Genomic DNA, 21917 nt, shown 5'->3' on the forward strand with positions numbered 1-21917 from the left:
TTTTGGTAAGGGAAGGTTCTAGGGCGATGACAAATAATAAAGGAGACAGAGGGCAACCTTGTCTCACCCCTCTATGAAGTGAGAAAAATTCAGAGTAATTGCCATTAGCAAATACGGAAGCACGGGGGTCAGAGTATAATAAAGAAATTAAAGTTATCAGTTTAGGAGGAAAACCGGCCCACCTTAAAGCATGAAACATAAAGTCCCAACCGATCCTGTCAAAAGCTTTCTCAGCATCTAGAGAAACTGCCGCAAGCGGATAATCCATGGAAGAGGCTTTGCTTAAAATATTAAAAAAGACTCGAGAATTATCAGCAGCAAGTCGTCCTTTGACGAAACCTGCTTGCTCAGGACCAATGAGGTCCGGTAAAATAGGATCAATACGTAAAGCCAGAATCTTCACGAAAATTTTGTAATCGGTGTTGACTAATGACATAGGCCGGTAATTCTTACAAAAAGAGTGATCTTTATCCTCTTTGGGAATCAAGCAGATCAATGCTTCCTGGGATGTACCACTGGAAGTACCAGTTATCCCAAAGGATTGAAAGAGACATAAAAGCTTAGGTAAAAGAATATTTGCAAAGTGAGAATAGAATTCGATGGTAAAACCATCCGGTCCAGGTGCTTTCACACAACCAAGTATTGGTACAGCCTGAGTTAAATCTGCTAGGGAAATGTAAGCTCCTAATGAATCAAAATCAATATGATTAGATGGTGGAGAAGGAATGGACCGAAAATAGGAAAGAAGATCAAAATTATCCGGTGAAGATTCAGGAGTATAAAGAGTCTTATAAAAAGAAACAAATTAATTTAAGATGTCCTTATCTTTATAAATAGGGGTACCAGCAGGGCCTTGTAAGGATTCTATTTTAGTTTTATCTTTCTTTACCTTTAGATAATTAGCCAATAGTTTACCCATCTTGTTTTGGCCACCATAATAGCGAGAACTACTTTTCAGGAGGTAAATGGAAGCTGCAACAGTAGACATTTTATTAAAAGTGATTTTAGCATCAAGAAGATTTTTCAGATCAGACTCACTATTAGAGTGGTAATACAAATATTCCAATTGTTTAATTTTACTAAGTTATTGAGAAGACTGAGCTTCAAAAGACTTTTTCTTTTGTGATAGAAGACACATAAAAAAACCTCTGGCAGCCGCTTAACGGAATCCCATACCATCACAAAAGGAGATTCCAGAGTGTTGTTCATGGCAAAAAACTCCAAGGCAAAGGAATTGAACTTTTGACAAAAATTAGGGTCAAGTAAGAGGGAATTATTAAAACACCATCTACCAGGGTGAGGGGAAAAAGGGACCAAGTCAATATCAACCAAAACTGGGGCATGGTCAGATATTAGGATTGAACCAATCTCTGAATGAATGGCATATTGGGACAGGGACTTACTTAAGAAAAGATTGTCAATACGGGATTGTGAGGGATGTGCAGCCGAATAGAAACTGTACTCTCTAAGGTCAGGATGGCACAATCTCCAAATATCAACTAATGCTTTACATTGAATTGAGGAAACAAATTGAGCGTGCATTTTAGAAGGTGTGAATTTATCAGAGGAGTGTCGGTCAAAAATGGGGTCTAGAATTTGGTTGCAATCTCCACCAAGTATAACATAATCATCATCAAAAGTAAGTAATTTGTCTGATAGGTTAGACCAAAAAAGTTTATCAATCGAAGTAGGACCATATACATTGAAAATAACGATAGGAATCTTATCTATAAGCAACTTAACAATAACCCAACGACCCTCTGCATCAACTTCGTGATGAACTACAGAAGCATTCAACTTCTTGTGACATAAAACAATTTTTCTTACCTAGGGCTGGGGAATTAAACACATGGCATACCCAGCATCTTTTTAACGTGGAGGCTTCACTATCAGTAATGTGAGATTCTTGAAGTAGTGCAATGTCAGTTTTCAATTTAGCAAGGTGAGATAGCACCCGTTGCTTTTTAATAGGATTATTTAATACTTTAATATTCCAGGTAGTGACCCGAAATGTCATTTACTGAGAAAAGTGTGCACAGACATTATGCTTACAAGAAAAACAATTAAATTAACTTCATGAGCATAGAGGAGAATAAATAGACGGGAAAACATATTTGCAAGGTGAAAGAGAATATATAAATAGGTATAGTGTAAAAAATATATAGGGAAATAAATTTTAAGAAAAGAGCAAAGGAAGAGGAAGACTTAAGTAAAAAAAATAGAGAGAAAAAGAAAGAAGGAAAGTCGGAGCAGACGGGAAGGGAAAGATAAAAAAGAAAAAAGAAGAGAATAGAGAACAAAGGGACAGTACATGTCTTACGAAGACGACTGAACATCATACCTAGAAAACAACACGACTGGGGGTAGACCACACCAGGAGAAGACAACAGCTTTGAAGGTCTGTTAAATCCAGAAAGGACCGCAACCAAAGATGTCAACAGTACAGGAGCATCAGGAGGGAACAAATTGTTGAAGAAAAAAAAAACACCTGTAAGAGAGAAAAAAGAATTCATGGAAAGAAATACAAACAAAGCATTACAAATATATAAACAGAACTAACAGACACTAAAACAAATTAAGAACAAGTAAAGAGAGAAACATCAGCGTAATAATAAACATATAAAATATTCAAGCAGGTCTCAAAGAGTCCATAGAATCGTTTCCGTGAAGAGTAAGAAACTTTTGTAGCGCTGCAGGATCCTCAAATGTTGTAGTCTTATCTTTATATGTAACTTTGAAGAGACAAGGGTGTAGGAGGCCATATTTGGCATTGAGTGAACATAGTTGAGGACGCAGATCAAGATATTTTTTCCGCCGGTCTGCTGTGATCTTGGCTACATCTTGGGAAAAGAAGAGACGGTGACTTTCCCAAAAAAACTGTTTCTTAGTCTTAACCGCTGAAAGGACTTGAAGAAGATCAGTATATTGTAGAAAAAGCATAATGACACCACGAGGTTTCGCTGAGATTTTCGGACCAAGTCTGTGAGCCATTTGAATATTAAGCAAAGTGGTAGGAGGTAAGTCCAGGAGTTTGGGCAAGAAGGTTTGAAAAAAGATGGGATTGGAGCCTTCGATGTTTTTAGGAAGTCCATAAAGTCTGAGGTTGTTTCTACGATTCCTATTTTCCAAATTTCAGCCTGCCTTTTAAGAAGGGATACCTCAGATTCCAGAGATGAGATGCGTGAGCATGAAGAATCGAAAGATTCTGTACGTTGTTCCACAGTGAGGACTCGTGACTCCAAAGAGGACCATTTATCATTTAAGATTTGCAAAGTTTTATTGGGTTCCTCTATAAAGGGTTTAGGAGCTCGGATTTCTTCAAGAATAACTGCCATGGCTGACGTAGAAGATTTATCAGGGGAAGGAGGGTCTTTTTTGGGTCATTTGGTAGCGATTGCAGGTAATTTACCAGAGAGCTGCGTTTTTTAAATAGCGCCTGATGTAATATCAGGTTTTTGAGATGGAAGGTCCTCCATTTCAGTACCGTTAGGGCATGAGTCAGAGTCTGAACACGCAGATACCTTAGAAACCCTAGAGGATGCCGTAAGTTTAAGAGTCCTTAACCTCCCCATAAAAGGTGTGGTAAAACTCAGCGAATGTCTTGAAAACACTTATGAGCATAGATATTTGCAGGTTGTAGAAGTCCAAAAATAGTTCTTCATTGGTACATAGCATGAAATGACAGACCTGGGTAAACCACCATGGAATTAATGAGAATCATCTCATAGAGAAAGTGTAAATGATGTTTCCCAATGATAAAGTATAGAAGGAGGAATTCGTTCCACATTTATGCTCCAATATTGAAATAAAGAAGCTGAAAGCATTCATAAAAAGTAGAAATTTAAAGTTGGCAGGCTAAATGACTTTCTTAGTTGAGAAATCAGAAAGAAAATAAAGTCAATGCAAAAAGACACCATCCTTGGTACTTTATTAACAAGCAGAAAGTGGCTAGAGAATGGAGCCTGTACTATTGAAACAATACAAAGCGAGGTGAAAAACGGCAATAAAACGCTGCATGCGTTTCCTGAGGCGTCATGCAGATATTTTCTTCAGCGCGAATAAAACAAAATGGCGGCCGCAAGTATGACAGAGCCACTTCACATCGCGTAACGAAGAAAAATGCAGCTTACAGGGAGTGCAGGAGAATGAAAGTCACTTCAAGGCATGCCGCTTTTCTTTATGTGGATAATCCTTGAGTTAGAGGTTCACCTGGGAGCTGGAAACCGCATTGGGTCCGCTGATAAACACCGCTGTCCCCGCAGATTCAGGGACTCGCCGCCATCTTCTCCGGGTGCTAGTCACGCCCCTGTAAGATGTATTTTTATAGCTATTAATAGTTCCTGACTCAGATGTTGTATTAACTTACTGATTTCTACCATTTTTTAGCAGTGTATTCCAAAAAAATGTACAGCTACTGTAACCATAACATCACATCAAGTTAAGTCCTCAGTCCTTAATTTATTTGAGTTGCTGTCTGTTTTCTATCTTTGTGCTTTGATAAGTGCAACAAAATCAATTTGAAGACACATAAGTGATGTCTTTCCTTTAACACTCAAAAGGGCATTGTGGTGAACCTCAAATAGACAACTACTTGGTCCCTTTGTATCTCATCACTTTGGGTCTACAATGGACATTCCACTTTATATTGGTGGCTCTGGCGAGACCTCGTCACTGAGACCTATTGACATTTTTAGTAAGATATGTAGTAGAGCACTGCATAATCTCTTCTCCTTGCCGTGGCGTAGCTAGGCCTCTTGTCGCCCATGGCGGTCCCTGCGTTTGCTGCCCGTGGCGGCCGAATGTAAGAGGGGGTGTTGGCAATTCTTGTGATTGTCGTCTCGTGATACTGCCCCCAAAACTCTGCCCCTTCCTACGCCAATGTCTCCTTGTCTTGCCTTTTATATGATTTGCCACATCTCAGATCATAGAAGAGGTGAAAAAGTGGTCTCCTTTGGTCCTCTAGATAAATTACTAGTTTCCATTGATTAATTAATAGACCGGTATTGATTTCCCATCATCTAGTAAAAATGAATTGAAATGCTACAGTAATCCTTCTCCTATATTTGTTGGACACATCTGTCGCATCTGACCTTAAGACAGGTGGTATTCAAGGAGATGCTGGACCTCCTGTTAAACATACTATCACTAATTAATACTCCTATATTCATGCTCTTGATTTTAATAAATGGAGATTCCCCTCAATATTAATAACAGTAGTTTCTTTTTATCCCTTACCTCTAGCAGAAGGATTTAGAGTTAGGAAGTAAGGGATAGCATCCTAAATGGGCCCTACGGCATCCCACCAAAGGCAATTTAAAGATGCCATGGACCAGCGATATGCATGAACTGCCTTTCTAGCATGCGGCTGCACCACACATTCCCTAGTGGTGAATTTAGAGCCTACTCACAGCTAGGGCATGAACCTCAATCTGTCTAATCTTATAGCAGGCTCAGAGTGAGCTGCTATGAGATTATGATATTATGAGTTATAGTTATTTGAGATAACTGTAACTATAACTGGTGAATTTCTGTGGAGTTAAAAAGTCACGCTGTGACTGATCATTTCATTTCACCTAACTAAAATGTTACTTCCACCTTTGTTTTTTCCAGTCAATATATATATAATCCATATATTAGATATGTATGTGTGTGTGTGTGTGTTTCTGTGTGTATATTACACAGTGGTGATTGCCACTGTGTAAATATAGTTAGGAAACAGTGCTTTTTGTTTTGCTAATAACTTTGGTGACGTTTGATGTATCTTCATGAAACATCTAAGTGAAGCCAGCCTCTGCGGCGGGAGGATCACACCGAAGTAGGCCACATGGTGAGTATTAGGACCGCATCCATAGAGCATCCACAAGGCGTGAGGTCTGGCTGCACATGAGTTAATGGCCAGTGGGAGCGTAGGACAGTGTCTCAGCAGGTATGCAGGCAGTGGATGGCATTGGAAGATTACAGGGCAGGGGCCCAACTCACCAGCACAAGGGTAGGGGACATCCGGCTCCACGCAACGTAAGGGCCACCCCTGGAGCCAAGGCGTCATGATGTGCCACCGAGGAGAAGAGCACAGGGCTGCATGCCCACAGCGCTGCTCCCTGTCTGGGGAGCCGATGTCAGACCAGTGGCGTAACGATAATTGAGGAGGCCCCCCTGCAAGGTACATGGAGGGGCCCCCTCCGGACTCTATCAGGAGCTCCCCGGCCGAAGTGCAGTGCTGAGGGGCCCCCTGGAGCTTGGGCCCCCCCTGCACTGCGGGAGATGCGGGGGGCTGTGTTATGCCCCTGTGTCAGACACACAGATGGCGGCTTCCTACCAGACCCGGTATAGCGCTGTCCAGACCTGTCGACAGACAACAGCATTGTCCAAGAACAGGTGAGGCGGGAGCAGTCGCGCCCGGGCCCCGCAGGCAACCCCGCGATGCAGCACCAGACGCCACACCACACAGACCTCAGTAGATGCCGCCCGCGTGCATGCACCACAGCCTCCAGGCCCAGGCGGGCACCAATTGTCCTTGTGCGGCAATCTGTCCCATCCCAGGCGAGCCCCCCAAGGCACAGAGGGCAGCAACCAGCAGCCCACAAATGTAGCGTTGCCTGCAGCAGGCCATATGCCACATCGCTGGGGGCAGCACACTCTGCATGGCTGTATCCCACGCTACAGGCCACGCCGGGGCAGGAGCAGGCCTCCACTCTCTTCAGCACCACTCTGGCTTATGAGGCAGAACGGGGGTATTTCTAACTTGTTTTTATCTGCATTTGTAATATTAACAGTACAACGACAGCATTGGGAAGGGGGGAATAGCTGGTAGGGGAAGGCATGGCTTGGGGAGGACAACGGTTACATAATCTTAATTAAAAAAAGCATGTGCACTAAGCCGCTCATAATGTCCAAGAAAAGCATTTCACGTGTTATAGGTGTGAGAAAGAAGAGGCAAAAAATAAGGATGGGGTATTTGGAATGCAGAGAAAGACCCTGAAAACGAGGGATTATTGTTTGACAAGTGGCACATTGCGATGCAACAAACAATACATTGATGCAATCGACAGTCACACACTCCCTCTTTGGCTGGAATCACCACAGGGTGGAATTGGAGTCGCCGGTGCGAAGAAAAGCAGCAAAAGGCTCCCATATATCCCTGGATCGGAAGCGCAGAGTCATGAGTTACCAGAAGCTAGACAGTTGTTCCTGGCAGTATGCCACATAATTCAACTATGCTTTGAAAGAGGTACAAGCTTCCTGCGCCAGTGTATGAACACCTCTGCACTTAGCCAGCAAAAGAAGCATAGCAGTGAGGAGGCAACAAGAGCTGGGTGTGTCTTTGACATAACCCAAGAGGCCTACCAAAGGGGTGAAGCAAAGTGAGTGTCCAGTAGTCGTCTGGGTGACCTGCAAAGACCTCTGTCCAGAAGGACACTACCCCGGGACACTGCTAGGCAAGACAGATAAAGGAAGCAGTGTATTCAGCATTGATCGGGAGTCAGGCCCATTTTGAAAAGCTGCTGAGGGTGTGATATCATCTGAGTAGGAATTTAGAGTGGATGAGTCGGACTCTATAGTTGGAGGAGCACAGCTCCTGTTAACCAAAGCAGAAACACACTGCATGTCCAATAGAACCAGAGAAATGTACTTCTCCCAAGCCATTCGTGCTCTTGGAGATACAACTGGAGTGAGGATGTGCTCTAGAGCTGGAAGGGGCAGTGGCAGGGAAGGGCAGGTATCATGCAGGGTATGACAATTGGCTCGCAGTTGGTAATACAAAAGGGTATCAAGGAAGATAAGGGGTGGAGATTACGCAGCATTAAACAATGGGATGAACTGGTTCTCAGGGTAGGGATCCGCAAATAGTCTGATGTCGCATTTGTGCACACGAGCTATAGCAACCTTGTTGAGAATGAAGGAAGCATAGGGTTGTTGGCCAGTGAGATGGAGGGAGCATATAGAAACAACACCCCTGCTCTCTCCCGCAAACCCTCTCTTCCGCAAACCCTCCCAAGCCCAGCACACGCATCCAACAGTACTGGTCCTCAGGTTAAGAGTCCGAAAATAGTCTGATGTTGCATTTGTGCACAAGAGCTATAGTGCCCTTGTTGAGAGTGGAGGAAGCATGGGGTTGTTGGCCTGTGGGATGGAGGGAGCATATAGAAGTGACATCCCTCCTCTCTTCTGCAAACGCTCCTAAGCCCAGCGTACTCATTCAACAGTATTGATTTCAGCCTTAGGCTCTTTGTGTACAATAAGGTCTGTAAGGGCCACGGAGCTGCTCGATCCCCTTCAACTACCATATGGGGCAGATGCAGGGTAGGGTAAAGCCAGTAGTGGAGAAACTGGACTTGGGCGCATAAAGCATATAGCGACATGTCTGGCACACCCAGTCCGCCCTGCTCAAACGGTGGGGTGGGAGCAGCTGTCTACCCGCCCATGTCAATGTCACCAAGTTGGATTGTAAGAGCTTGAGGGACTATGACGTGAGATGGAGGGGTAAAATTAGGACTAGGTAGAGGAATTCGTGAAGGATGACCATCTTTGCAATTGCAATACAGCCATTTAGTGAAAGTGGTAATTTCAACCATATAGGTATTCTGTGACTGTCCTCAAGCCCGGCCATAGCACAACCATAGTTTATGCACCATAGTTCTTCTGGATCACATAGTCATATACCCAGGTTTTGCACTGGTTAATCTGCCCACTTCGGGGGGTATTCAGTGGGCAAGGGGCATGTGTTGTCTGTAAGAGGAAACAGTATGGGTTTAGCCCAGTTCACTTGGATACCAGAATAGCCACCAAACTGCACAACCTCATGTGTCAATGGTGCCAGATTGTCGCCTGGATTACATGTGTACAGGGGGATGTTGTCCACGTCCATCAAGACCTCCAGGCCTTTAGTAGTGAAGCCAATAACCCTGTTTGATTGAAATTTCCTAAGTCTTGCTGCTCCATAGTGATGGCAAAGTGTAATGGTGATAGCAAGCACCCCTGCCTTGTGACCGGGAAAGGATCAGATGTGAGCCCATTAAGGTGCACTCAAGTGGTGGAAGGTGTGTATAGGAGGCTTATAAATTTGATAAAACATGGGGTCAAGCCAAGCCACACCAGCAGACGAAAGCAATATGCCTTTTCCAGTGTGTCGAACGCTTTTGTGGGTTCAAGTAGAGTGACCACAGTGGATACCTGGGGATCAAGGTGGTGCATAACCACGAAAATGTTATGGAGGTTATGCAACATAGAGCGGCCCGGAATAAAGCCTGATTGATCAGGCAGTATAAAACTGGGCATTGAAGGAAGACATCACTTGCAGGGTTAGACTTGGAGTCAAAGAGTTCGGCTATATAGCTGGATGCACGTAGGTTTCTCAGGAGACCGGCAAGGGTTCTGCCTGGCCTGTCGCCCTCCCCGTACCATCGGGCCTCTGCGTCACAATGCAGGAAGCGAGTCTCGCAGAGGGCTTCCTCCTTAAACTCCGACATCTTCTCTCTAAAATAGGACAGCAAGGCAGTGTCCTTGTATTGGAAATATTGCTGCTCTTGAGCCTGGATATCCTGCTCAAGCCTTGTTAAGGATCCCTGGATAGCCTTTAAGACCCCTGATTGCTTTGCGATGCGAGCAGCTCGCATTACGACTTTGAAAGCCTCGCACAGCACATAGGGCAATTCAACCAAACCCACATTTTATGCAAAGTATTCTATGATTTCTTTTTGGGATCTCCTCCTGAAATACTGCATCTCGCAGCACTCCCGTCGGTAAGCACCACGTGAAGGCACGGGGAGTCACCTGGGGATTTGAAACATCAGTAGGACCGGTGCATGGTTCGAGAGTGTGCATGGCAGGTGGGATACCTTGGATACCCAGATCTGGACATCCTTGGAGACCAACCAAATATCCATCCTAGACCAAGCATTGTAAAATGCAGAGATACCGGTGCCTTCCTGAAAGTGGTGTGTGAAAGGTGTCATACATCCTGAAGGCAATTGTTGTGTGCTATTAAGTTAAGCATCGTGGTAGCCTGAGGGTGTAAGCATCTAGAGGTGCCAGAGCAGTCCAGCCCGTCATCCAACACAGCATTAAAGTCTCACCTCCATAGTCCATAAGTCGTCACTATTAGGGCTATAAACGGCAGCCAATGTCACTAGCTACCGGTGCAAGAAACCCACATGTGTGAGATATAGTCCACCTGGATCGATAAGTGAGTGTGACAATTGTCATGGGAGTCCCCTGCGCAGAAGAATCGACACACCCCTGACATATTTGGAGTAGGCATCACCGCACAACCGGGTTCACAAAGCAGAGGTCAAAGGATTATGTATATGGGTCTCTTGTAGGAAACAAATGTCAACATTGTATCGGGTGAAAAAGGTGTGAACAAGGCATGCTTTCTTGTGATTATTGATACCTCGATTTTACCAGGTAAAGCAATTCAAGGCGACTGTGTCATCTTCAAGGGAGGGGAGGTGAACATGCAGGGCATGTGCAGTGCGATGTAGAATGAGTAGGCATGGGCAAGGACAAGTAGAGTCCGTGGCAGTACCTAAAGGAAAAGATCTGAGGGAAAAGAGAGTAACAAGGCAACAGCCCAGATCACCCCCCTCCCACTCCAACCCTGAAACTAGGTTAAGGAACCTAGTCCCACCCCCAACCCGACAATTTCTTCCCAAGAACAAAATAAAACGGGAATCATCCCATGGGATGGGGAAACACCAAACGTACAGCCCTAGTGGTGTAGAAGACGACAGTGGCTCAAGGCAGCAATAGAGCAGTCATTGTCGCCAAGGTGAGTTTCCTCTGAGTCTTTGGGCAATCCCCTAGGGGACTGATGTTCCTTGACCACATGTTTGGCAAATTGGAGAGCAGATTTTGCATATGTAAAGAAGTGAGTCTTGCTTTCGAAGGAGACCTCCAGTCTGGCCAGGTACAGGAGGGCGTAGGGTATGTCCACCTTTTGAAGAAGTTTCTTAGCAGGCAGGAAGTTGCAGCAAGCCAGCTGTACTGACAATGTAAAGTCTAGGAAAAAAGAGAGATTGCTGCCTTGGTATTGGATCCCACCATGCTCTCTTGTCAGCCGTTGGACCACATCGCAGTCTCTGTAGTTTAGCAGACGGGCAACTATGGGGGAGCAGTCGCTTCCCGGGGGTGATTATGGGTCAAGAGAGCGATGGGCATGCTCAGCTATGAAGACCATGGACAATCCTTCGCCAAACATGTAGCGCAACAAGGTCTCAATGAAGTCTTCCATTTTCGAGATTGCAATTGATTCAGGAATCCCAGTGATCCGGAGGTTGTTGCGTCTTGATCTCGCCTCAAAATCCTCATTTTTCGCTTTAATGAGGTCAAGAACCTTGTCCATGTGCCATTGATGTTCCTTGGAGTCTGCTTGAAAGTCATCTGTATCGGAGACGCAATTTTCCAGTAGATCGAGCCTGGTTTCATAGTTTTCAACACATTGTTTTACGTTATTCAAACAGCTGGTGAGCACATCAAGTTTAGCATCTATTGTTTTCAGACTGGACGTTACGTCCATGAGTAGTTCTCTGAGGTCAAGATCCTGAGGGCTGTCGTCCTCCGGGCGGTCTCCAGTGGGTTCAGAGCATGGGCCCTGCTCTGCTTGCCGGGTAAGGTGTCTTCTTTCGAATGAGAGCATAGATTGCTTGGCCTCGTGTTTCCCCATGGCGAGGACTGCATCGCAGATGAGGAAGACAACCAAGGAGCAGGATCTCAGCCGTGGGAGGAACACGTTGTGCTCTAAGCTGCCAGCAAGGGTGTCCAGAGTGAGCGGAGGTTGTCTGCCAGAGATGAACGTCCGGAGGTGTAATGAGCTGCCCAATATGGAGATCACCAGAGCCCCGCCATGCCCTTGAAATATTAGTGTGCCAGGGGGCACAAGCCGACTCAGCCACAGGGATCGGGCCCAGTCAAGGAGTCCCCAGCAGGCAAATGATGAGGTCAAGGCGCTGCATGCCCAGTAAGGAGATTACTTAGGACTGCAGAGTGACCGGGCGGGGGCGTCAGTGGTGTGGGATAGCTCAGGACTGGCCAAGGCTACATCAGAGATCAGAGGGAGCCGGCAATTGGCCAAGGCACACGGATCACCCGACTAATCCCAAAGGACCAGTCGGCTTTTGCTCTGGCTGAAAGGTAAGAGCAGTGTGACAGCAGCTAAGGGAAGTCAGTCTCTGCAGAGGGAGGATCACACTGAAGCACACCACATGGTGAGTATAAGGACCACATGCAGATAGCATCCACGAGGCACAACACACAGCATCAAGCATGCTGCTCCCCGCAGGGCCCAGGAGCTATAATAACAAGGTGTGGCCGCACACGAGGCAATGGCCGGTGGGAGAGCAGGATAGGGTCACAGCAGGTACGCAGGCAGTGGATGGCGTTGGACGATTACAGGGCAGGGGCCCAACTCACCAGCACAAGGGTAGGGGACATCTGGCTCCGCATAACTTCAGAACCACCCCCGGAGCCAAGGCCTTATGATGCGCCACTGAGAAGAAGAGCACAGAGCCACATGCCCACAGCGGTGCTCCCGGTCTGGGGAGCCGATGTCAGACACACAGCTGCTTTCGAGCCGAACCCGTATGGTGCTGCCTAGAACTGTCGACAGGTGACAGCATTGTCCAAGAACAGGTGAGGTGGTACCACTCGTGCACAGGTACCGCACGCAACCTCGCGATGCAGCACCAGACGTGCCACCAAACAGGCCTCAGTAGATGCGGGCCGCATACCTGCACCAGAGCTTCCAGGCCCAGGTGGGCACCAATTGTCCTTGTACGGTAATCTGTCCCATCCCGGGCGAGCCCCCCCCAAAGAACGAAGAGCAGCCACCAGCAGCCCACAAATGTAGGGTTGCCTGCAGCAGGTCATACGCCCCGTCACTGGGGGCAGCATACTCTGCACGGCTCTATCCCAAGCTGCTGGCCACACCACGGCATGTGCAGGCCTACACTCTCCTCAGCGCCACTCTCGCTTAGGAGGCAGAATGGGGGGATCCTGTGTGGTGGATAGCTGGCATAGGTAACCTCTGTCAGTGCCAGATAACTGATGGATTATAAGTACGGACGGTAGAGTCCTGTAAAGAGCGGCTATCTTGCTGCTTGGCGAAACCATGCACCCAACTTTCCCCAAATAAATTGTATTCACCTCAGCTCCTTCCTGGAAAGTTTTGGGGTGATCAGTCAACAAAGGCCCGATAAAAAAGGGGGGTCCCAAAACACAATTTCCCCATGAAGTTCTCCGTAGGAAAATTGAACAACAATACAGTGAACACTGCAGAACACTAAATTTGGCAGAAAGCTAGATTTTGGCCCACAAAGCATGTTTTTTGTGATTTGGTGTAAATTCGTTCAGTAGATTTTGAGAAATAGGATTTAGAAACTTTGTGTATCAGGACAGTTTGGTTAATGGGAAGCTTGCAAGAGTCATGTGATAACGCAACTTCATATATAGCAGTCTGATTGGCCAAGAGGGCTTTTTTTCCTATCGGTCACCTCATTCCTGCAATCTCCTCGGGAGCTCATGTTCTGATTGGTTAGCCGCAACATGACCATAAATGCTGCTGCTGCCATTTTAAGACACGGGACTCAGGCCCTATGTCCTGAATTATTTTTTAGCAAAAGGTATAAGGGGACAAGATAGGGGTACCTTCTGGTGGGTCCTGGAGGGTCCCATCCTAGGGCCAAATTTAAACAATATAATTGGTTTGAGTTTCCCTGGTTCTGTTGGTATCCTGTGGTAGCCAGCGCAGCCCCTTGGACTTCTGGGGAAACCCCACGGGACAGCAGGGGGCCATGCTGGCTCCCACGGGACACCCACAGTATCAGATTTGTTTGTTTTTTAAAAGGAGTTGGGGCCTGAGTGTGCTATGTTTGCCACGAACAAGTGAAGGTCATGTGCGGAGGGGGGATTGGCTGCCCGCAGGGGTTGGACGCAGGGCATGGCCACAGCAGTGAACAGCATAGGGTTGGCCTTACGTATGGTAATAAAATATTACTCTACATTAAAAATCTCCTAGAAATACACTGAATAAAACGAAGGGTAAAGCAAGGTTATAGTTAGGTATGGTAATAATATCGTACTTTGCACAAAAAAACTTCACAAAGAAACTGAAAAAACAAAGTTTAAAGTGTTGTTATAGTTAAGTGTAGAGATTGGTTTAAACATAACATTTTAAACTAAAAGAAAAACACTGAAATCCAAAAGTTACAGCTATTTCAAAAAATTATAACTTGCGCCCTCACCATACACTGCTAAGGACCTCACATATTACAACACTCATGACATGTTCTGTGACATTATTGCTAACATTACTGATTACAAATTAACTGACATAATGACAGCAAGACTGTTGATGGTGGGAGAGCAAGTTATATTTACATGAAATTACTATGTTCAATTTCAGTGTTTTTTTAATTTAACATTTTACATCTAAACTGACATTTTCCCCTAACTATAACGTCACTCTAGCCTTTGTTTAAAAATAATTATATATATATATGTGTATATATATATATATATATATCTCTATGTACACATATATATATATATATATATATACATTTTCAAGTTTGCAAATGGTAGCACAAGCTATGTGTGATTAATAAATCTGGCATACAACTTGTCATAAGGAACAGGCATAAAGAGATTCTGGATTAATATTGGATCTCACAGTGACATCATCAGATTGAAGATTACCCTGCTGACGTTTTGAAGTGTGAGATATTTTCATAGGACAGAGAAATATTGTAAAGCATTCTTCCACAAAAATGTTCTTATCTTGTGATACGTAAATTCACGCAGAGACATTATATGTATATGGACAGGATTGAAACTGGATCTGACAGTGACATCGTCAAATTGATGATATTATCCTAGTGATGTTATCAAGTGTGTTGATTCTATCAAGATGTTATCAAGAGAAGCCTTGGAAAGTATTTCTTTCTAAAACAGTTTAAACATTTTAATGTACATTTAAATGTGCATAATTTGAGTTAAAGTTATGGTGTCATTAATGGTCCGAAGAAGCAAACTGTTTGCCCACAAAAGACATAAATGATTGAGCTGTCAATTTGTAGCATTTGGACAAAAGTGACTTATTTGTGTATATATGGACACAATCGTGAGAGAGACTTTTCGAAAAATGCACATGCAAACAGAGGTTTTAATAATTGCAGATCCCAAAAAATTGAACTAAAATAAAAACAGCATTATCTCCAGTGTAGTTAATGGACCTTTGCTATACAATTTCTCACTAGCACCAAGACAATATCCATGTGTGCACAGCTCAGTTTGTAATGCATGTGCTTCAGTCATACGCATATATATATATTTTTTTTATAGTGTTTTTCTTACTTTTTCTCTGTTTTTCAGTCCTAATGCAGGTCTGCAGGAAGAGATGCCACATTCCAGCTCTCCGTGTGCCCCTCTCAACTGTCTCTCCAACACTCCTCCTTGTCCATAACCTTCTGGTGCCATGTGAGAGAACTGACAAAGTGGCAACTGGCAACAGTTCACAACACCGAGGTGCTATGTGGTCTGACAATAAGGGCTCTAGGCCTGGGCACTCCTTCACCAAGGTTCCAATGGCGAGTTGGTGATTGACGCAACAGCAAGTCTGGCAACCACGGAGAGAAGGTTGAGATGAAGTACACACAGCACAGAGCCAAAGTATCAAGGAGATTCTTTTTACAGTTTTCCTACAAACTTTGGGGTTACAGATACACTACAAAGATGGACAAAAAAAATGTCTGGGCAGCGGCTAAACTTCAGCTCTGATATACAGTGTTACACCCGACGTTGACCAACAAATCTATTATGAACAATTTTTTCCATGTTTCTGAGGTCAGCGATGAGAATTTATTTCAACTGTATATTTTTGTTTCTGTTTTATTGAAGCATGATAGTTATTTATTATTTTATTTTGTACCACTATTTGCATTATTTTAAATGCAGTTTGTTTATTTCATAAAAGTTAAGTTGAATGTATTTATCAATTTATAGACATCCTGACAGAGCTCAGTGAACAATAGTTTTCAGCCTATTTTAGCGTTAACTACAAGGCTTACAAAGATGACCGGGTTTTCGCCATTTCTATTGCACAAAATGTTGAAAGTAAGATGAACTGGAAATATAACAAATGCCTTTGTATTCCAGTGTTGCTGCACTGATATAATTATGCACTTATCTGTCATTAACAGTAATGCAGCTGCTGCTTTTGTTGCAGTTCTACAACGATGCTCTTTACTAAATGTAAAGATATTAAACAATTAGCAAAATGCATTGATTTGCATTTGATTTTTTTAGTCGCCGCTAGATGCTTCTTTTGTTTACTATAATTTTGCAGAAGTTGGAACTTTGTAGTAGGGATTTCACCCATCTCAAGACGTTAATCACACCGGCTTCCAATTTAGAAATATGCTATTGCCAATCAGTGGTAGCTTTAAAAGTCATTAACGTGATATTAATGACTACTGGTAAAGAAATCTATTATGTATTGTTGAAGATGGCACAATGACAGAGAATTTACTTCTCCTTCCCTTTGTGTCCTTCTGGTTGTTTGACCTGCACTTCTGGTTTGGAGGTACATTTTAAGCTGAGAATGATCTTTTGTTAGGTCAGTAATTCTTAAACATAGAAAGAAAAGATCAAAGAGTATTGGTCAAATTGCTCCATATAGACACGTGGATATTGAAGTGTCAATCTATATATGTTCAAATTAATCTATTTGATTAATTCTTGGCAATAAAATCTTCATGCCTGGGCTTATATGCTTGGTGTAAAATGTCAGTAACTAGACCATGCTGATGTGGTGAGTCCCAAAGTTCTTAAAAGACAATGTTCCTCTATGTCTTTGGTGGGAAAGAGATGTGAAAACTTAGCGTGAGATTTTTGTGGTATTGTGAAATCAAACAAGTTTCTGTTTTCATCTCTTAAATCTAGTACACTAGTTTAAGGCCTTACTTGTGGACGGTTTGTCCGTGTTGTTTCAACGATGACTAAACACAAGCGTGTGTTGGAATTGCTCATTAAAACTCTTGGGAGGAGAGACTTAAAATTGTATTGTCAATGACATTATGCACCATGTGTCTCTGTCAACCTAATACTATATACTCAGGATACTTTTAAGTACCTAAACTCCATCCATAGCACCAGAGCACTACTTGCAATACTCAATTTATAAACTTGAAAGCAAATGTTTAACTATGCTGTGCTGAAATTACTAGGATTTTCTTAACCAAGGAATAGATGGTTGATTAACTTTGAGAGAATCTTGCATTGGAATTATGGTAAATATATCAGATAACTTTTGTTTTAAGTCATCAATTGTGAAGAAATATGAATACCTTCTCTTGCTTGTCAAGATTTCAGGAATATGCCTAATATATTTTTCAATGGCATTTATGACATTACAATTACATGTGCCTTGATAATGTCTTAAAAGGCGTATTACAGCCTCCATGGTGCAGACAGTAAACACTTAGTTACATGCTCACTTTTCCAGGACTCCTGGTTCCATCACATCTTCTATCCCTACTCTCTGGTGTGGCAATGGGACTCTCTCCCCTTAGGTCTAGTCCCTGAAGTTCCAATAACCCACCCTGTGCATCTGCATGTGATCAAAGACCTACTGCTCCAAAAAAAAAAACCTCCATACCTCCCTGCATATAATGCCACACCCACATGATCAAGATATGCTCCAAGAGTGATTAACTTCAAAATATGTATCCTAGTTTTTCTGCTGCAAAAGAGAAAAACATAGAAGGTGCAATGTCTCTTGCATGGTGTAAGCCTTCCAATTTACCCACACCTCAGAAGAATAATATGCAATTACAAAAATGGTACAGTCACTCTATGTCATTAATACAGAGATGGGACAGAAAGTGATTGATTTGCCTTAGGTTTCTTGAGTATTCAAACTGATTTTATGTTATCCACTTGCTATGTTCCCTAAATCAAGGACCCTGTTGCAGAAATAACAAGATGTTAAGATGTTGCCTCAAACGTAAACCAGACACATGGGTTACAGTTAAAAAAAAAAATATCATACATGTTGAAAATGTGTTTTAAAATGACAATCACCATTGACTTTTTGATAGAAGAGTGTGAACACTTCTTTAACAGTATAAAATAGTGTAAGAAAAGCAAAAGTCAAACATTATAAACATAAACCATATAGCAAACCTTCTCTAGTTCCAGGTAAACCCCAATTTATAAACAAAGAGGACCTATGATTTTAATTTAAGAACTTTCCTAGAAGCTATAGTGCCTCACTTTCAGACCAGAAGTGGAAAGTGTTGGAAATAAGTTTCATACCGTTCTATATCTACCCGTTTTAATAAAATTCATTTTCATGATGCAAACACACATGATTGACCATCATATCTTAAGGCAGTCATTTTGAACACTGATTTTTTAAATTCATTTTCTTGATATTATTAGCTATTATCAAAAGTTCCTTTGAAATTGAGTAGAGTGAGTGATTTGGCCCACAAAGCACAGAGAATCTACTTAATTGCAATGGAGAACTTGAAGTGTTTCACAATTTGTGACTGGTTTAATTTGAGTTTTATGAGCAGACAAAATTGCTACAGAAAATCTGTCAAATAACACATCTACTGACAAATCTATTTGGTCATGGAATTACGAGTTTTGCATGAAGTTTTTTATTATGGTCAACAGACACTTGAGCGGAAGTATGCCAAGTCGTTTATATAATTTTGTTTCGTAATAACAGATGGAAAGCTATGTTAAACCAAAATGGTCACTGAATATGTATAATTAGCCTTCATGACAAATAAATTCTTGTCCCAAAAATAGAGAGTTATTGAAAGAAATCATCCGATCTACCAAAAGAATGGTTAGATTTGGCTCTTGTTGTAGAAAAGTACAATATAAGAAACTATACATAATGAAAAAAATATTTTTTCGCTATTTGTTCCCAAGTTTTAGTGCAAATCTCAGTGAAAATGCCCTAGCACAGGTATGTTATGTTTTCTGACCTGACCTCTTTTAAGATCAGGCAGAATAATTATTGATCAATGCAGAATGAAATACACTTTTGTTGTATTTGTGGAATATGTTATTCCTTTATAATCAAAAAGGCATCCCAAATCAACATGCAATATGCATATGAGTATCCTCGCATAAGATGTGTGCATGCTCAAACCTGCCGGGCCATGCACTGGATGCTGATTTGACTTTCATGGCCTCTTAATACAAATTTAATTATGTACGTTTTACAGTGTATAATTTTCAATTGTCATTTCTAAAACAAATGTGGGAAATCTGACCTATTGCACTGATATAAGCTGTACACCCAGACATACATTCTTTAGCAATCTTTCATAATGTACAATCAATTTAAAAACAATATTATGTAACACAGAAATAAATGTGTTTTCAAATGCTTTCTGGATCATTTCATTGCTTTGAAGGATCTCAAATGTTTTCAAGTCTGAGAATTTATATTCCATTAATTTACTAATAAAAACAGGGGGCAGGACATAGTCTGAAGGTAGGAATTTCATTATGACATTTGTGTCACATTGCACACAATGTATTTGAAAATGATTTTAAAAAAGTGTCAGAACCCCTTTCAGAGGGCCACAGAGCAAGCAGGAGTTACTGGGACCAGCCAATGGGGTTGAAGTCATTTACTCCTGATTTCCCGGTGCCAGGCCTTACTAAGGATCATGAGCAACTGGCCAAGTTCCCCTTCAGTACTTTACACTGAGGATAGTGTGGGAGGTAGATGCAGGTGGTGAACACAGGCTCACACCTCAAAATATAGGCAGAAGCAGCAGTAATATATTGTCATCCAGCTAAATATAAATAAGTATTTCATTTTACAAAGGTAAATACAACATTCACAAACAACTGCACAGCCCCCCTGAGGTTTGGGTTCTAGTGTTTCATAGGCAGTTTCCTGTGCCCCTCCTCACTCTAGCGATAGTGGTTATTCCCCTTTCACCGTAGAAAAACTCCAGGGTAAGCCCCGCTAGTTGTCCAAGTCTCAATAGTCCACTGCAATTCTGCATTATAGTCAAAAGTGTTCCAGGACCGAAGGGCTATACAGCAAATAAGATACCCCAGGGCCGATTGACCTGAAATCAGTCATACAGCAGCTCATGCGGGTGAGTTCACTGCACGCTGCCCAGGCGGGCTGTGCTGGGTGGTCCTTGAGTTCTTCACATGCTGTAGTGCGTCTGCAGCCACCAGAGGTTCTTCACGGCTCCTTCTGGCAGGGTAGGTCATTTGTTTCATTCCACAATGGGGGAGGGGGTAGCGCAAAGGTCCTGATGCTGATCCCTTGTCCTGGCGAAGGTGCATAGCTGTCTCTACGGCAGCTACACTCCTCCCAAGACAATCCCAAGCAAGCCACACTCCTTGCTGGTACCAGTGACCCCCTCTGGCATACACCTTTAGAAAAGAAGGGGGGAACCCATAATAACCCTTTGGCATCTGGGTACTTGAACAAGTATAAAGGAAAAACTAACGCCTAGGGATTAATAATATTTCTACGTTATGGTGACGAGAAAAATTAATTATCTCCTCCCTTGAGTTATTTTATCCTCAATGTAAACTATGTTATCATTATTCTTAATAGTCATACATAGAGAATCCGACCCAACAAGGAGTATATCTTTCCTTAGATCTGTGTCTAAGTATATTTATTGTTTTGTATTTCCCTACAATGCTTTCTTCTTCCTCACAGGGCGCACAGGTCTTGGCAGTTAGGCAGGCGCTGGTGCTCCAAGCTTCAGGGCAGGTGGTCTTTGATTCCCTGGGTGATGTCCCCAGACTGAGCTCAGAGTCTAATAGGCCTTGGCCCCCAGTCCTAGTCATAGGTACAAGTCTTAAGGATCTTCACCTCCTCGCACAGCCCGACTGGCTGCTTGATAGATGACAGTTTTTGGGGTCACAAGCTCTCTTCGTATAGTCCATTTCCAGACACCAAATGTGATTAAGAGTCTGAGTATCTGAGTCTCTAAATTTTAAGTTGGGGGTCTCCTTCCTTTTGAAGTGCCCACTCTTCTGCCCTCCCTTCCTCTAGAAAAATGTCTGTCACAGCATTCGAGTTTCCAAAGCTGATAGCCCCACTACACAGACTGTGGGCTTGACTAGAGTTCACACCTTGATGTCAGTCACACTGATATGTTTATCAAAAGGCTAGCCCAGGGCCTCAGCCCTGCTCTTTATGACACTCTTATCAGCACCCATCTCCTTCCTGAGATGTGCCCAGGGACCTTCCTTCTGACCTCTCTCTGAATGAAAGAGCACCGTTTGAACTGTACTCGGGAAGGTTAACTCTCCCTTCTCTGGTGTGTTCCACCCAACTTACAGGAATGCAGCAATACATAATTCTGTCTGGGGGATTTGTCATATCTGTCAGGACAGACTCTGATGCTTCTCAGGAATGGCACAATGTTAAGAATGGACCCACCTCCAGGCACCACTGGGTTACTAAATTAAACCAACACAGGGCCCTTGAGACACCAGGTGAGGGGAAGGTGGAGGGAAAGGGACTGCTGGGAAGCAGGTCTGAAATGACAAATTTAAGAAATATTAGTATAGCATGTGTATGTCTCAAATTCAATAATCATCTAAAATGTATATGCTTGTAATACCACTGGTACCTTTGATAAATTCCTTTAAAATCTTTCCTTCCAAAGGGAATTAGGCTTTCCAGACTAAGATCCTTATTTATCTTTCAGAAAATGAGAGAGAAGAACGCCTTGATACAATTGTTCTTTTACAACAATGTTTCTCACATGAGGGAATAATACGCATATCATGAACCTTCTAGCTATGAATATGGCTTGTGATTATCTTAAAGCTTTTCTCAGTGTTATCAAATAGATATGCCTTAACTTCTTTTCAGAACTGAGCTTACGTCAGCGCTTTACTTCATTGTTTCTTTG

At 43.0% G+C, this 21917-nt stretch overlaps 1 protein-coding gene across 3 annotated transcripts in view; it reads left to right on the forward strand.

Moving 5' to 3' along the window:
• Positions 1 to 18635, forward strand: part of BICD1 (BICD cargo adaptor 1) — a 726242-nt gene extending 707607 nt beyond the window's left edge. For all 3 annotated transcript variants that reach the window (XM_085652393.1, XM_085652395.1, XM_085652396.1), the window contains one exon: positions 15367 to 18635. In XM_085652393.1, coding sequence (XP_085508519.1) covers positions 15367 to 15457 — 91 coding nt within the window. In that variant the 3' untranslated portion in view covers positions 15458 to 18635. The remainder of the gene's footprint in view (positions 1 to 15366) is intronic.
• Positions 18636 to 21917: the final 3282 nt, after the last annotated feature.

Source organism: Triturus cristatus, chromosome 4_1 (assembly GCF_964204655.1).
Source record: "Triturus cristatus chromosome 4_1, aTriCri1.1, whole genome shotgun sequence".
NCBI classification, from domain to species: domain Eukaryota; kingdom Metazoa; phylum Chordata; class Amphibia; order Caudata; family Salamandridae; genus Triturus; species Triturus cristatus.